The 17,867-nt window shown below is 37.3% G+C and overlaps 1 protein-coding gene across 1 annotated transcript in view; it reads left to right on the top strand.

Annotated features, from left to right (window-relative positions):
- GOLPH3 (golgi phosphoprotein 3 (coat-protein)) overlaps positions 1–16,585 on the top strand; it is a 31,963-nt gene extending 15,378 nt beyond the window's left edge. The window contains exons 2-4 of the mRNA XM_010563968.1: positions 5,559–5,690; positions 11,733–11,847; positions 15,151–16,585. Coding sequence (XP_010562270.1) covers positions 5,559–5,690; positions 11,733–11,847; positions 15,151–15,575 — 672 coding nt within the window. The 3' untranslated portion in view covers positions 15,576–16,585. The remainder of the gene's footprint in view (positions 1–5,558; positions 5,691–11,732; positions 11,848–15,150) is intronic.
- Positions 16,586–17,867: the final 1,282 nt, after the last annotated feature.

The raw sequence follows: 17,867 nt of genomic DNA, 5'->3' as shown, positions 1-17,867 counted from the left end.
GTAATGTCTATAAATGCAAAATGGCATCTCCAATTTAATTGCATTTTTTGCACTCTTACTGCTGGGTGACTTTAATTTGCACTTGGGAAACAGAAAATATCGAGGTTTGTTTGGGTGGGGTCTTTTTGTTTGGTGTTGTTTTGTTTTGTTTTAAATAGAGCTAGTGTGACAATTGCCTGGAAGCTGAGTAGAGCAATGTAAGAGGTAACTGAATAACTGTTCCATGAAGGTTGGCTGTTTTGTGCTTAAGTGAAATGTTTTTGAAGTTTTGTGCAAGTTCTTAAAGCAGCATCAATTGTGTAGAAATCGCTAACATACTTGGCACTGATCTTTGCCAAATACCTTCAGGTGCATCTGGTCATGTTAGAGTCATCTTGTAATAATTTTTTACATACTTAGTAAATTATAATGGTCATTGCTGCAGTGTCTTTATGGACCTGAGGTAGAGAAAGTGTTGTCTTATCTGTCTTCTTTCAAAAAACATTTCCACAAATCTTTGAATTATAAAAGTTCTTGAGTAACATACAGATTTTAAATATCCAGAAATTTAAATTTTGAGTGTCTTGAAAAATTGGAAATCAGTGTGTTCTGTAGAAGTGTGTAGTTTAATAGTTCTGCAACAGCTCTTATACATAAGTACTGAGTGCTTCATCAAAATATTTGAATAGCCACCAAATTCAGAATGCTATGGTGTTGTCTGCGCTAATGTGTACGTGTTTTCTCTCTCTAGCTATGGCTTTATTATAGCATAAACAGATGATCCCATTAGGTTTTTCATAGCCGGGGTGATAATTTTTGAGCTGTGGAATGACTTTATTTCTTTGTCTATGCAGGAGTTCTCATAATTCCCAGGAACCCTGATAAAGACTTTTTGCAAGTCGTAGGACCCTATTCGATTTTAAGTACAGCTTTGTGAAGTTTGAGAGTGAGGGATTTTGGAGGCAAACTGGGAAGGCACGTTGTTGGGGAATAATGTAAGTTAAAGTTTTAAGGGACATGAGTAGGATGTTTCCACTCAGGGTCTCTTCCCTCTCCCTTCCTTCCTATGTGCATGAACCCTGCCTTCTGTTGCACTCTGCTTGCCAGCAGCTGTAGGAGACTGGGTCCTAGTATATGTTTACACCGTGTTGTATGCAGATCTGAGCTGGGGTATTCCTACAGTAAGTAGGAAGAAGCTGTGAGAGCTTGTGCTTTGCTTAGCAGAGCTAGACACAGAGTATCGGTAAGGATTACTTGTTTGTATGTCTGCTAATGTATCATGTGGCTTTGTCCATCTCTTGGAGCAGAGACAATAATAAGATGGCTGCTCACCAAATAGAGTATAAATGCTTTCCTATCTTGTCTGCACCATCTGTGTGAACAGATCTAAGGAAATTTGAAGGTCACAGAAATTTAGATCTTTATAAACCTGCAAGTGGTAAGTTAATGTATTACGTGTCACAGTAAGATGAGGTGGGGAAGAGGGCTGCTGTAGGAGAGAGGGTGTCTCGGATAATGGGGAAGAGGAGCTAAAGAGGTGAGGTAAAAGCAGGGAGTGGAAGATAAGGTAAGTTGGGTAACACTGAGGCACAGCGCCATTGTTAGGGGGTGGAATATTTAATAAGTGTTAGTTTCAAGTGATTAATGGCTAACTGAACAGAAAGACCTGTGTGAGCTGGAAATTGGGCAAGGGGCATGGGAAGAGGAGACAGCAAGCGCTGGAGGAGGTGGTGGGAGAGAAATGGCCTAATGACCATGGATTTTGGATAACCTACTCTTTAAACAGAAAGATGATACTAGACTTAGCACTGTGCTTTGCCAAACCTGTGTGGAAAGTCTGAGCTTTCAAAGTTAATATAGTAACAAGTTTCTGTTACATACTTTATTCTTGTTTCCCTTTATGCTTGTTTAGCAAAACTAGTTTTTACCTGAAAATTTCTAGGTCAGCTCTGATGAAAAAAGCTTTTGTGCTGTGTTTGTGTAAATAAACATGACAGTTGTAAACATTCTTTTGATCTTTGAATCAATGTAGATATAAAATTTTGTCTTGCAAGCTATTCATAGCTTAATGTGCTATTCTAGTGTGATTGCTGTCAGATAAAAATAATTTCCTGCCTTGTAAGACTTCCCCCCCTGCTGCTTAGCAACTTTACTGAAATAAGTACTTCACGGAGTTAGGATGTTTATAAAATGATAAAAGACTTGTAGGAAGATGGATAAAGTAAAAATATTTGGTGGTGTATTCATGAGAAAACTAGTGCTGTTTAAGAGCATTAAATAGTGGAATGACTCGCATCTATAAATAGTGGTCTTTGATCTTCAATCTAAGTGTTTTGAGACTGTTAGGTATTTGGAATAACAGTAAGAATAGTGTTAAAAGGTCAAACCAAATCCCTATCTCATGCTATAACCTGTAAGGAGCAATGGCCAGGCTGTGTTCAAGGAATGGGTGTGCCCAGTGTAAAGACTCCTCCTCCAATGTGCATTGACTTCAACTGGGTGGGAGCTTTCCAGGCCATGCGTGGTTTACAGATCTATTGCCTAGTCTGTCAAACTTCAGTATCAATCTCCTATGAATTTAACTAATTCTTTAAAGGATTTTTTTTTACTTTTGCCTTCCTGTAAAAACAGTTCAATAGAAATGTAGAAAAGAAGTTGGCCTTTGACTTTTCTACCTGTGAGCTAGCTTAATTTACCACCTTTTAGTCCTTGTCTGTGGAAAAAGAAAAAATAATTGTTTCTTGTGCAAATAGTACCTTATTTTATATTGCTGTTCTCCCTTCCCATATATTGTTACTATTTTCTCTACCCCTTTCACTCTTCTTTTTTCACTGTCCATCTGTAACCTCTTTAATAGGTAGTAGTTCCATAATGCTGAGCATTATTGGGGTTTTTTTGTGCACCTTTTTCTAGTTATGCTGTCTGCCATTTAAAGTAGGTGTCAAGAAGCTGTTTGCAGTGTCGAAGATAAATGTCTGCTTCTACTCATTTTCAGTTACATCAGGAAGTTTGAGTTAATTTAAAGAATGATTTAGTTAGACTGTTGTGTGCTATACTGACCTTCTGTGAAGATTCCTTCAGTTGTCTGAGGTCTTTGCAGTAAGTGCCAAAACCGATCAGTCCATCTGCCTGAACTATCTAGAAAGATCAGTTTAATGGATTGAGAAATGTTCAGAATGACACCAACTGTTATAAAATATCTCAATCCTCACTGCATTAATAGCAGTATAGTCTCTGTATTGAAATATGTTCCTTCTCTAGTGGACCACCTGCAAACTGAGCGTGAAAAAAAAAATAGAGAAAAGGAAGAAAAAAAAGGTGGCGACAGAGTATACATTCTCATGACTTTAATGTCATCTAACCCACTAGAGCAAGCAGTTCCATTTATTAAGAATGTAATCTTTTTGAGCTGCCTTTTGGGATCACTTGATTAAAAACTGTTGGATGGTTATGCAGTCTTCATCCTTGGGGGTTTTCGAGAGTTGCCTGAATATAGAACCATGAGCAACTTGACCTGACTTCATAGCTGAACCTGCTTTCAGGAGGAGGTTGGACTAGAGATCTCCTGTGGTCTCTTCCAACCTGAATTATCCTATGATCCTCTGTTTCTTTGCAGCCTGTGGCCATGTGTGTTGAATGACTGCTGGAGCAGAGGAGTTTACATCTGGTAATTGCTGCCTGGAGTGGTGTAGTTAACGTCACTTCATTGAAAAATGTCCACTTTAAAAATAAATTCAGTTTTCAATACCAAACAAAGGGAAAAAATTTAGCACTTTAATTTTTTGCATAATAATATAAGACTTTTTGTGAATAGGAAGAGGAGTATATTTGTTGTGCCACTGTAGTAAGTTCGTGCAATAGGTTTTTAGTTTGCATATGTGTTGCCTGATTTAAAAAATCATTGTGTAAAGAGACTATTTGATTGGAAATAGTAGAATGTAGGACTCGTCTCCTTTTTTCCCTTTTTTTTTTTATTTAAATCAAGCAAATACTGCACCTTGTCTTGCATGTTTTGGCAAAGAAATGTCTGGTCTGGTTGCCAGCCAAAATCTTAAGTTTACAGAATGGCTGACTTATGAGAGTAGCTGATACTCACAAAGTATCAGCTCTGAGTAGAAGGCTGATAAGTTAACTTCTCAAATGCTTTTCCAACCTTATATATATATGGACTCTCACATAAATACCTGTGACATATTTCAGTAATTATTTTCTAGGGATTCAGAGCTTTTGTACACTTTTCAGAAGTATGGGTCATCTATATAATACAGCTCTTGAAAATAGCTGAGTGCTAAATGGAAACAAATATCATATTCCTGGAAATCTATATTTAATGGCATGCATTAGTTGGGGACTATTCTGTAAGTTTAGTGGACTTAGATATGTGCGTCTTGTATCTCTCTATACATTGGTAACTTTTAGCTGCAAATAGAACAAAATTGAATTGGTCTTGATTTAAGCTAGTCTTTGTTATTGGTTAAGATAAATTTTAGGAAAAGGAGTGCTTCTTCTTCCTCTTTCTCTTGTTTGCAGCACTTTAAAGAAAAGTATCCCAAAGTAGGTATTTTCGGAGATGAATCAGTAGAGGAGTTTTGGAAGGTCTTTCTGGATCATACCAAGTGTTTCTGCAGTCATTTCTCAAAAGACAAAGTATTTCTCAGAATGGTTTGTTTTGTCTTAGATACTTAAAAACCACGCAAAAACTGTGTGGGCTACTCTGTAGGTAAAATAAAATCCTTTTTGTAAGACTTTTTTTGGTCATAATTGTTGAGCAGTGGAGTACAAAAGTCAGTACAGGTATTTCTAGATATTGAGTGAATGTATTGGGTCAAATGCTCTGTTCTGCTATTTAAGAAAACAGCTGTCAATGGAGAAATACAGCTGAAGAAGCGTGGTAGATGTGGTGTGGTTCAGAGAGTAAGTGTGGTTTGCAGTTTTGCAGTCCATATAAGAACAATTTGCATCAAGTTTTAAAAATACATGTTTTCAAAGGATTTAAATGACAAAATAGCTGTTCCAAATATTTGCTTGAAAACTTTTGTCTTTTGGTTCGCTATATTCAAGATAAAAAAAAACTGTTCCGTGGGTTGTGCTGATTGCCACATTTATGTTTCCAGTACACTCCATGTTTTACTTAATATTGATTTATAAGTACTAGTACTTTATCAGAGCCATATTGTTTATAGATGTAAAATCATGTTAATAATTCTCAGGAAGCTCAGAGAAGCCTGTGTGATGTCCATAATGCCAAACACTTGATGTCTTAAAAATGTAGTAAGTTTATTTTGACTACGTATAAATTACACTTTATATCTCTATGTGTAAACTATGCTTGATATCTCACTGTTTCATTTTTCATCACTGTCCTGAGGTTTCCCTGTTCTTCGAAGAGCAGAGGCTGTGTCAAAACTAATAGGGGATGAGTCTGTTTCATGTTTCCATTGCAGGAATGGTAGTTGACTAGTGGTGCTACTTCAAAAGTGTATGAAGGCAGGAGGACTGCTTAGAGAAAGAGTAAGCCTCTCTTTCTATTGGCTTTCAGGTGGAGATGGAGATATCTTACTGTCTTTCATTCTTCACAGGGTTACACATCATTCTGGAATGATTGCATCTCCTCAGGATTGCGTGGCTGTATGTTAATTGAATTGGCATTGCGGGGGCGTCTTCAGCTAGAGGCTTGTGGAATGAGGCGCAAAAGCCTATTAACAAGAAAGGTAAGTGGAGGAAAATGATCACATTTACTTTTGTGTCATGCTCCAGGCAATACAGTAGCTGTAATTTACAACTCGTTGTAAGAAAAAAAGACTACTTCTTTCTTTACATGGGGATAGGGATTCTGAGTAGTAACCCAAGTTATATGCACAGAGTTAAAAGTGTTTAAATGGTGAGCTGAAGTGCCTTGGAAGAATCTTCTGTACTTGTTCTCTGCTCCTGTTTGTTCTCTTGATGTGTTCCGGCTGCTGTTGGGAACCTTGCACAAACAGTTGGCAGTGGCTGTGGCCCCGGGTGGGGCGGCAGCAGTTACTGCAGAGGGTCAGCAGCACCAGTTGTAATCTGCTGAAGGAACTGGCTTTTGCAATGTTGGTGAGATGTGGGTTCAGACTGAAAGGAATGGCTAACTGACAGCCTGCCAGATGTATCCTGCAAGCCACCAGTTTAATTCTGGTGTACACATGTTGCAGTTTGTGCCTGCAATGCATGGAGAGGAAATGATCCTTGTACTGTGGGCCCCTGAGAACACAAAACTGTGCTGAGTTTAAGGTGTGTTAAATTAGTTGTACTCAACTGACCTTTAAGAGGGGCAAGTTTTTAAGGTCCTTTATTGAATTAGACTGAAGATTTGAGGCCTTAATTTATTACTCTTGCCGCTGGATTTTTCCTTTGTACAACATGTGTAAAGTCACACTGTTTGAAGAATTTTTACTTCATCAGCATTAGAGGATACTTGTAAAATAAGCTTATTGAAAATGGTCAAATTTATCTGTGGTGGATAGAAAACATTCTCTTTTATGGCACGTTTCCATGTCAATATTATCCTTTGCTAAATTTTTTAAAGGAAAGCTTACAAATTCCCCAGCCTTCTCCCAGCTTCTTCCTCTTCTGAAGAATCAAACCTCTGTTCAGACAAACAGCTCCTGCTTCTTTTAGCTTTATTTAAGCATATTCAGCATTGATTAGTTTGCACGATTTTTTTTTTTTTTCCTCCAAAGCTTTTGGCTCCTTAGGCATTCAGGAATGTTCTTTAGCAGTTATTTTCATTCTATGCAAAAGTTGTCAGTTCTCTCTACCTGAAATTTAAACTATGTTTCTTTTTTTAGGAAAATGGAAAAATAACTTGTGCATATCTTCAGTAAAGAATACAAGCAAAATTATTGTCGTCTTTTGTGGTGGTTTGTTTTGTGGTGTGTTTGTTTGGTTTTTAATTTTATCATCTGGTTTTGAGGGTGAGTAGGTGTGGTTGTTCCTCCTCCCTGACTCCCACCCCCTTTTGTTTAAGGACATCTAAGAGCTACCCAAGGTTAAAGATTTTTTCTTTCTGCTGTTGTAAGGCAATTGAGATTTCTTTTTGTGGGCAGGAAGGTTCTATGAAAAAGTTTTTTAATTTAAAATTCGGCTGAAGATTGGTTTCTGCTTAAGTATTTTCTTGCAAATAAAATCCCTAATTGCCGATATACATGAGGTTTCTTCTCCCCCTGCACCACCTCTCTCAATTTAGAAATCATTCTCATGAATGACTTGTGTTGTTTTGTACCTTATTTGAAGTTTTGCATTAACACCAAATTTCAGTCTTGTTTCTGTGTTGGCCAGATTTAAGTGTCTCAACTCTACCAAGTGTTCTCCTTGTCCCCCTTTTGCAGGCTTTGCTTCCCTTGACCTCAGCTTTCCCTGTGAATTAAATACGGCGCTTAGTGAGTGGAATGAGCTGTCGAGTTGCATCCAAGGTTGTGATTCAGTGGCAATACCATTTTCTATAGCTTCTGCCTCTCAGGCTAACCCGTCTTCCTACTTGCCCCAGGTCCATCCTCAGATTTTGTGGGAAGGTAAAATCTCCTTAGAACTCAAAAGTTTTGATTTGTGAATCAAAGCCCTGTATCTTCAAGCCATGGTTTGAAGGGAGGAGCTTAGGCTTCAGTCACTTTAGCCTGTGTAGCAGCTGAGAAGGCTAGTCCTGTCTTTATGAAGAGGCTTATCTTGGGTTGTTACTAGCATTTGTGCAGCCTTGTCAGGTCACCCCTCTGGCTGAAAACTAATTCGCTGCTTTGATCAGTTTAGTTTTTACTTGAATCACATTCTTGATCTTATCGGGTGGGGCACAAGTGAGACTGCTGGCACAAGCAATAAGGTGAGGACAAGAAGAGGGTAGAACTAGTTCTTTGGGCAGTAGTACAGATTTATAACCAGCTAACTGTGGCTGTGGTCATACAGCTGACTTAAAACATAGCTAGCTACATTGCAAGGCTACTTCAAGCCTTAAATCAGGTAGATATTTGCTGATAATTTTTTGCAGTTTCTGAGACAGAACTTCATAATGGATCAAGATGCATTAAATCCATGCTCGAATGCCATAGAGAGACAAATGAGACCAAGTAACTGGCAGACAAGGACTTGATGGATGTTAATGAAACTTTGAAAATCAATATGACATATTTTATGCTGCAACATCATCATAAATTTGGCTTAAGTACGTAATCATTGCGTCATTTTGGAGTTCTACCTACTGGTATCAATTTGAGAAAAAATAAGTGAATGTTGAGGGTTACATATAAATAAATTTCTAAGACTAGTGATTATTGAAGGTAGAAAATGATACTCTATGCTGCCTTACAGTCTCAGAAAGCAAACCAAATCATTAGTGTTCTTAAAAACAAAAGAAACCCCAACAAATTCTTGGTAGATTTATTTCAGTATTTTATAGCTGACAATGCTGAGTGATTCTTGCATGAGTGAATTTTTGTATTAAAACTAATAATGGATTTTACTTAAAAAATCAACACAAGAAGTGCTTAATCTTTAGCATTACTTAATTGCAAAGCTGCATTGTGGAAAATACAAATTAAATATTCTGTATAATTTAAATTTCCTCAGCACTTGGATACAAGGCAAATCTAGTACCTGATAAATCACTGAAAAATTGGAATAAAGAAAGAATTTTTTTTTTGCAATAAGGCTAAAGACCATCATCTCTGAAGATCCATAACCTTAGCTGCTTTCTCTACCTTAGCTCCTCTGTTAAAGAGAGAAAACAATTTCCCCCTTGTGGATGCTTAATCTTCTGTGGCAATTCAACTCATCAGATCCCCAGTCCACTCCATTTCCCACTCTTCTTGTGCTGTTATGACTCTGAAGATTAGCCAAGAAGCATTCATCAATAAATCCAAGAAAGAACAGATCCACGAAGATAGGAGAGAGGTGGCTGGGCTTGTGCTGTTGCCTGTTTCCATGTGCTGGGAAGGGGAGGGGAAGAGAAACACCATGGAAGTGAGAACCAAAATACTTTTGAGGGGAAGGATAATCAGAAGAATCAATGTAGTGAATATTCAGCGTAGCAGAGAAGCAAGAAGAAACAGTGCTGTATGCCTGGCTGCAAAGAGCAGTAAATTTGAAAACAAAATTGCTGTGCATTGTGGCTTCACACGAGTTTATGGAGTCCTGACTGAGTTGAATGGGGGAGTCTATGCTCCTTACAGCTATTTCCTCTAAGTGCTTGTATGTTTAGGCTCGTACTGTCATGGTGCATTATATTCAGGCTAGCTTCTTAAACTTCTTTGCAGTGGTAGAAAAAAGTATTTAACCCCAAATAAGCAAGGAAAGCTGTTTTCTGAACTTTAAAAAAAACCCTTACATGTATCCTAGACTTAAAAGCATTTTTCATCTCTTCAGTGAAGTTTGTTTTGTTTGTTTTGGTTTGTTTTTTTAATAATAAAATTGGTCAAAAAGATGACTTCACATCTTACTGGTCAAAGTGAGATGGTGAGTAGTAGGTTACCAACTGCAGTAGGCTGGAGTGATCCAGTGTAACTAAGGTTACTGTGAAACTAATCATATGGTACACTTCAAAGAAACTAAAATACTGCTGGAATGTCAATATTAAAAAAAGTAAAGATAAATAAGTTGAGCGGTTTTAGGCTAATGATTAGAGGAATAGCTGAAAGGTGGCTATTAATAGCAGCAATCTAGCAGCTTAAAAACCCGACTTGAAGTATGCTCCTGTATAATTACAAAAAAGAAACTTCCAAAATTTCAGAATCTTGATATAAAACTGGAAGATATGTAGTATCATTATATGCGGTTAATAGAGGTTTTGAGTGATGCTGTAGTGTAAGTTTGTAAATCAGAAAGATAAATATGCTTTGTTGTGTGTTTAGATTCAAATACGGATTGTCTGGATTAAAATGTAGTTGTGTTTTTAAACCAAATGTCCAAGGTTTATGGTTGGAGTCATCTCCAGCTCCCCAAAATGGAGACCTGGACAGTATCTCAAGAGACCATTTAATCTTGATGTAGTAATAGGTAATGAGGTTTCTCTGGTCCCACCCTGGCACACGTCTAGTCTTCAAATTCTCCACTGAATGCAGTTCAGCAGCTCCCTGGCTGTTGAGTTTGCCTGGTGAAGTTTTCAACAGTACATCCTGCGTCTTCTGTATTTCCAGAATAAACTGGTAGCTTTTGTTTTTCCCAAAGTAGGCACCCTAAACTGCTCTTTGATACCTTCTTTGTAAAAATGTCTGTCTGTCTTTTTAGATCTAACCAAACTTTGTTCTTTCTGGCGTGGCATTGTGGACTGGTTCATTCTTGCTGATTTTTATTAAAAAAATCTTAGTTTCTGTGCTTTCTATATACCATCTACATTGGAAATAGTATTCTTGCTATGACCTGTTAGTATTCACAAAGATCTCTCCAGCAATTTTCCCTTTCATTTAATCTCATTGACTTTGTATGGATCTTCAGTTTGGGATCATCTTGCCAGTGTTGAAGCTGTCTTACCATTGCAACTCATTTCATTGTCATCTATAGATGAAATATGAAAATGTATTGTACTCCTTTGTTGTTTGTAGAAAGGATTATTAGAACTACAGAGCAGAACTAAACTTGTATTTCAACAGGACACTTAAAGCTTTTCCAGGACACCGTTCTCACTACTGTGAAGCCTTACAAAAAACAAGAGCTTTCACTTGCTGCTTCTTGTATATGTGGAATTCTGTTGATGTGTTAGTTTTTCTGTCAATTGCCTGCTATCTTTTTACCTGATGCTTAGAAAGTGCTAAATTGTAAAACTATTTAAATTGCCAGATGTAGTTGTTTTCATAAATAGCTTTGAAACTGTAGTAGTCATTCTTTTTCTAAAGAAAGATAGATTTTATTGTTGTTAGTTTGTTTTTATTCAAACATATTGACTTGGGCTAGTTTAATCTGTATGTTTTTGATTTTCTCTTGCTTCTGTTTTTCTAACCAGAAAAAAATTGTATTTGTACGTGGTTTATATAAATACTTATACTGGTAAACAAGCAGTTACTCAAATTCTTAAATTATATTACGTTACTGTGAATGATTTTTTTGTTGCTCTCGTGCTCTCTTGAGGGAAGAGCTCAAGTCATTTTAGAAGTTATTTAATAACAAACTTAAATGATACTCCATTTATTACTGCATATTAGAGGGGTTTATTAGTACATACATATTTTGCCTATTATGTGTATTTTAACTGTTAGTGAATGGAACATAGTGTTGCTGGTCAATGTGTTCCTTAGAGCTATAAAACTTAGAGTTGTCTTGAACCTATTTTTATCCATGAATATATGTAAGAAGAAAACAATTTTCTTGCTTTTTCAGTTTGTAATTGATTTCTCAATTTCACGTGGCCTAATTGTTTAACTGCAGTATTTTGAATAAATTGACTTGAAGCAGTAAATAGCCATCAGAGAGTAATTTAACAGTGTAGTATACTTTGTTTTGGGGAGGAAGCAAAGGACCTGACCAGCTTAAGAGGATTCCTTAAAAAATTAAGATATTAAGCTTGTTATTAATACTATAGTTTTAGTCAGGGTTAATTTAAGTTCTAGATAACCTAAGACTTAACAGAGCTCTGTAATTAAAATCCTAGATAGTAGTTTTTTGTTTTCTTTTTTAACCACTGGGTATTTTTGTAAAGTTGCATATTCTGGGTTTTGATAACAGGTACGTTTTTCCAGTTTTTATTTGTGGATGTTTATGGTACGTGAATTAAGTCAAAATACTGACTGCATTTTATTCTGTTCTAGGTGATTTGCAAGTCAGATGCTCCTACAGGGGATGTTCTGCTTGATGAAGCTCTGAAACACATAAAAGAGACCCAGCCTCCTGAAACAGTACAAAATTGGATTGAACTGCTTAGTGGTAAGCCTTGGACATAATGTATTTGCTTCCCCCCCCCTCCCCAGTAAAGCTAATTATCTGGCATCACTAGAGATTATACTGAAAGGGTTTTGGGGAGAAAGTATGTAAAAATGTTAATTAGTCTTTCCTCTAGGGTAGTCTCTTGTTGATTGTAGCCTTTAATCAAATACAAGTAACTGTTGCTTTTGACTTAACTTGGTACAGAAAGGATCTTTATGGAAGTGTCAGAGGACATCTCAACTCTGTGGAAGAGGTGCCTTACACTGACTCTGAAGTAAATCAGGACTGCACCCTGGAGATAAAACTGCCTTTCTCTGTAATTGGAAATGAGGATTAGTGGAAGTTTGGAGTATAGGTGTATGGATTCAGTATTCAGATCTTTTGATAAAGAAAGGAGATAAGGAGCTCACTGCTCAGTTGTAAAAATTGAGGATAATTTGGCCATTAATTGTAAAGAAATAATAAAGAGTCAGGAGTTCTTTCCATTAACTGGAGAAATGTAATATTTTCAAATGTCAGATACTTCTCATTGTTCAAAACAAAGTCTTCAAGATGACTACTTTGCACACAGCTCTTCCTGTAAAGCTAGTAAGATGTTGCAAAAAAAAAAAGTCAATTAGATTTCATCTTTACAGTTGCAGTTACCATTTTTCATATACCTGGCCACCAGTTCTGTTCTCAGGTTGCATAAATTAAACTGAAATTAACAATGACTGTCTTTTAACATGTAGTGCATTTAGTCTTTTGCTGTTTTGTGTGGGTTTTGTGGGGGTGGTGGTGGTGGTGTTGGGTTCTTTTTAGTAGCCAGAAGTCATCACCAGGGTTTGTCTGTTTTTACAAAACACATAAAATGCATCTTCCTTGGAGTAGATCAGAGCTGTACTTAGCTGCACAAACAGTGCCGAAAAAAACCCCACCGTTTTGTCAACAACATGACTCTGGAAGGTAGGGGGTAGTGAGACTTGACATTGTCTGTCTAAATCTGTTACTTTTAACAATCGATAAGTAAGTGTTTCAAAAATGAGTGAAATCTCTCCACCTTTCTCTGCCTTCTTGTTTTCATTATGTTCTTCCCATTCATCCTGTACCACCCTAAACTGCCTTCCTTGCACATCAGTTCATACTCCTGCCCTTGCCGCCTCTCCCCTTTTGCTCCTTGACTGTCAGGCAGAGGGGGGAGACAGGAGAACAAAGCAGTCCTTGTCAGCAGGGGGCATGGCTGCTGCGTGGTCTTGCAGTACAGTTCTTGCTCAGCTCTCCTTCGCTTCTACAGCCTGCAAAAACAATTCCTTTTTCTTGTCCCAAATACATAATTTGTGCTGACCTTTCACCTTCTCTCCCAGTGCGGAGCACATCAAGTTAGTAGTGATTCAAAAAAGGTCAACTAATGAATGAACAATGTTGTACGTTTTCTTTAAGCTAAGGTTTTCCTGACCTTGCTGAGCTTTGGCTCTGGGAAAATAGTTATCGTCAGTGCTGTGGCTAAGACTTGGATCAATCATTTTTACCTACGTATGGTTGTTAATTACTAGTTCTTGGATGGCATTAGGGTTCTTTGCATTTCCCATGGTTTAGAGGACTGCCCTTTGAAGAAAAATATTTTGGTGTTTTGTTTGGGTTGGGTTTTTTTTATAAACTCTTTTAGAATTTTGCTTTAGGGCCTAATCCTGGAAAAGTGCTACTCTATCCATAATTATCAGTGATGTGAAGAATGCTGCATGAAGTTACAGTACATATGAGTTCAAAGCCATCATGGAAATATTTATATGGATGTGTAAGGTGATGTTGTTTACCAGGGTGATGTCGTTTATAAGATAGCCTCTAAGGGAAGCAAGTGTAGGGAATACAGAAGTTCGGATCAAAATGTCAGGTCTTCGTGTAGATGTCACGTCTGTCTGTGTTTGGACAAGCAAGTGTCTGTGTAATTGAGGAGATTGGTCACAAGGTGTCACCACAGTACTGATTTTTGTTACTGTATAGCCACATCCACCTAACAAATGTAGAAAAATCTAGGAAATAGCCTTTGCCGTGTGTAACCCTGTAAGAAAACTACCTTGTGCGTGTGTGATAGTTTCATTCATGCTCAAGCTGGGGAATCACATTCAATGAGGTGTGGGACCTACAGGGACTCGGGTAGTTCAGGCCTAGGTGGGTTCTCTGCCTTTCACTATGCAGTTGGTGTCACCTCATTTGTTTACTTAACTTGGCTGTTACTTGGATACAGTGTATGTCACTATCCATCACAGTAGGAGAAACCTTAAAGTCATCTGAGGTTTTTATTATTATTATTGTATGTTAACCAATGAATTTTTAAGAAGCTTTCTGAGACAGAAACAAATAGATATAGAAATTCTCATATCATTTATAGAAACCCCCCATCTATATAAGAAATACTTAATGCTGTTCTCTTGCCTCTTAAAATGCATAGACTCTTTTATGTCAGGAGGTGATTTTAATACTTATGATAAATACTTAGGTAGGCTGCACCTGAAATTTTTAGCTTGTTAAGTAAACTCTTAAGCAAAGGTGGGTTTCTCAGTGCTTAACAATTTTAGCTTTATCAGTAGCTGTTGATGCTGATTTTCTGCTTTTTAAATTCCCTCCTCTATGCATACACAGTTACGCACTCTGAAGGGCCCAGTTCTCTTACCCTAACAAAAAGTATCAGAAATAATCTTTATAGAAACATTAAAGCCCCTGCCCAACAAGTGCCCATGTGTACACACACCCCTGTGCTCACACAGTGCATGGTCATTGTTTCACCTGGTGGGGGCAGGAAGAGAGAGAAGAATGAAAACCCAAAGAAAGAGAAGTGCACAGGGTAGGTGTGCATTAGCTTGTCCCTGTGGCAGAAAGGCAGGCAATGACACTTCTTCCAGTCTCTGAAATGGTAAAAGGCTGGAAGCAGACAAATGCACAAGATTGGAGGAGATGCTTGTTTTTATTATTAAAAGTAAACTCTTTCTTCATGACTGGTTTGGGTTTTGTTTGGTTGTTTTTTCTTGAGTACAAGACTGCTTATTTGTCATATCCTTAATCAAGACATGGCTTAGCTAGCATTTCGTCCAAACTTTAAACATAAACTGAAGTTCCTCCAAGGAGGCTTTCAGGGTCTCTGTCTCTATGCCTGTATCTGGGTAGGTCAGAGATCAGAGAAATGCTGACATTAGCACAGTATCTTAGTGTAATAGTCAGCTATATGAATTTGACAGCTCATTCTGCACCACGGGGAGTGGGGAAATCACTGTAATAGTACAACTTAAACTTTGCCTGACTGTTGGGTTTTTTGCTTGCTTTTTTTAGGTGAAACATGGAACCCACTGAAGTTGCACTACCAACTGCGAAATGTCCGTGAACGGTTAGCTAAAAATCTAGTGGAAAAAGGTGTACTGACAACAGAGAAACAGAACTTCCTTCTTTTTGACATGACTACACACCCTCTCACCAACAACAATATCAAACAGCGCCTCATCAAGAAGGTTCAGGAAGCAGTTCTTGACAAATGGGTGAATGACCCTCACCGCATGGACAAGCGCTTGCTAGCACTCGTTTATTTAGCCCATGCTTCAGATGTTCTGGAGAACGCTTTTGCCCCCCTTTTGGATGAGCAGTATGATTTAGCCACAAAGAGAGTGCGGCAGCTTCTGGATTTAGACCCTGAGGTTGAATGTATGAAAGCCAACACGAATGAGGTTCTGTGGGCTGTTGTAGCAGCTTTCACAAAATAACTGCATTCAGACTGAAGTGTTCTCTATTCTTTCATGTGAACCAGTTGTTTCTCTTCTATTGACTATTCATGTTTTCTGTAATTTGTACCTTCTCACATGATGAATCGGCTCTTGTTTAATGGGAATTATAAGTGGTGTATTCCCTCCTTCTCTGTGTATCTGTATACAGGATTCTGCTGGTACAAGAGACCTTCCTGTTTAAAAGCAACAGAAAAAGGTTTTACTGCCATATTGGCATTCCATTTCCTATTCAGTTTGAGTTATCTGAAATACTTTTTTAATCTATTTTTCATTTTATTGTTATTGAAGTGGTTTAACATGGGAAGCACCTCAAGGAGGAAACATGCATGCAGTTGGATCACTAGTCTCAGCTGACACAGATGTGTGCATGCATCAATACTTCTGCATTACAATTCATAACAGATTAAAAAGGGCCTTTTAAAATCACCAAAGCTCCATGTTGAAGTGTCTGTCAGGACATTTTATACACAGATGTTTCAATTATATCTAACAAAATTACTTTAAAAGCAGAAATGCCATTAAGTAGCTTTGCCTATAGTTCCTGTAAAATGTCCCACAAATTTTACTTCTCATGCAAGTCTTTTGTATACTTACATTTTCATTAGAACAATAGGTGAGTCATAAGGCTAGTATAGAAAGGTCCAGTTGTTTCATAAACCAGTTTTGGGATGGGATACATTCCATTATATTGTATATATAGTTCAAATTGTATATTAACAACTGCCCCATCTTAGTATTTTGCAAGATCTACTTAGTTGTACACCTGGTGCCCCTTATTTGCTGTCAGCCATTGCCATTCGATGGGAGGAAAGGCCTCCTGTAAAGAGCATGTATGTGAAAACTGTTTGTTTCCAGTGTCTACAAAGTTTGCCATCCGGGTGTTCTCAGTCTATGCATTGCCTTTGATAATTAGTGTATGGAAAGAGACCATTTTCTATCATTGTACTCCCCACCCCCACCCCCTGCTTATGGAAGAGGCTCATGACCAGTACAATTCTTGAGTGCAGTATTTAATTTTGTACACAAATTAATGTTTGTTTCTTAAACCTCATAATCTTATTTTACACTTTAGTAACAAGTCAGTCCTAGCAGGTGTTGCATGTAAACAGTTAGTAAGTAATGACTGTAGCTCAGATTTCTGTAATGGGACGCTCTGCTATATTTTCATTTTTTATATACGATTATGCTGATTAGCACACTATTGTAAAAAAAAATATATAAAACTTTGGCTTTTCTAAAATTTATTGCCTCTTTGCCACTGCTTGTTATCTCCCATTGGTTTCACAGTGTAAATATTATGCATTGAAAAAATTAAGCATTGATTTTTTTTTTTTTTTTTCCTTATAACAATGCAGATTTATAGTGGGGCTTACAGGTGTTTAGAAACTTTTTTGGTTAACATTCAGAGCAAGAATACTAGATGGTGTATAACTGTAGAGTTGAAATTTAAGGGATCCCTTAATCTGTATACTAGCTTTTTACCTACAGTAAATAAACTATGATCTTGAAAGTGCCTGAAACAGAGCAAGTATGTCATTTTTATTTTTTGTTGCTAATTAGAAAGGTTTTATTGCTTAACAAAAAGCTTTAGTTAATATCCTTCTTATTAGAAAGGGAGAGTTTATATTAAGTAGAGCAAACTGACCTAATCAGTGGTGTCAGTCAGATCTGCAGGATTCATGGCTGAGACAGACTGAGTTAGCTTGTGAGTGCACAGCTGTGCCTGCCGTGGGTAGACCTCTTCTATCTTGAGCACAACTACAGCCTCATCTGTGACTGGACTTCCAATTTTGCACTTCATTTTCAATCGTTTAGGTGTATAAGTAGTTGACTTCAAAATACAACTTAAATTCATCATACCTATATAACCTTTTTTTAATAAAGGTTTTAAAATATGGTCCTTAACATTTAAAGGCACACTGTTCTTTCAGTTCTTAAATGCTGTTTCTTTAGAAAAATGAGATTAAAAGTATATTGTAAGATATTTCAAACTCTGGTTTACAACTAAAAAGATAAACTGGTCTCTCAGTTCTAAGATGCTGTATTCAAAACTTTGAGGAGCTTGGGCATGAACTTTGGACATTTTCTTTTAAACATTTCAAAACGTGATTGCTTTAAGTGGAGGAAAAAATGAAAGTTGCTGTGTTGCTTTTACATTTGACAGCTTATAGAATACTTTATGTACTTGGTAGTATATGCTAACTCACTGCTTTCATTGTCTGTCTCTCCTGTGATCTGTTTTCTCATTTTCTGTTGTTCTTTGAGAGGAGA

The sequence above is a fragment of the Haliaeetus leucocephalus genome, unplaced genomic scaffold, assembly GCF_000737465.1.
Source record: "Haliaeetus leucocephalus isolate CR32 unplaced genomic scaffold, Haliaeetus_leucocephalus-4.0 Scaffold174, whole genome shotgun sequence".
NCBI classification, from domain to species: Eukaryota; Metazoa; Chordata; class Aves; order Accipitriformes; family Accipitridae; genus Haliaeetus; species Haliaeetus leucocephalus.
This window is presented reverse-complemented; position numbering and strand designations above follow the sequence as displayed.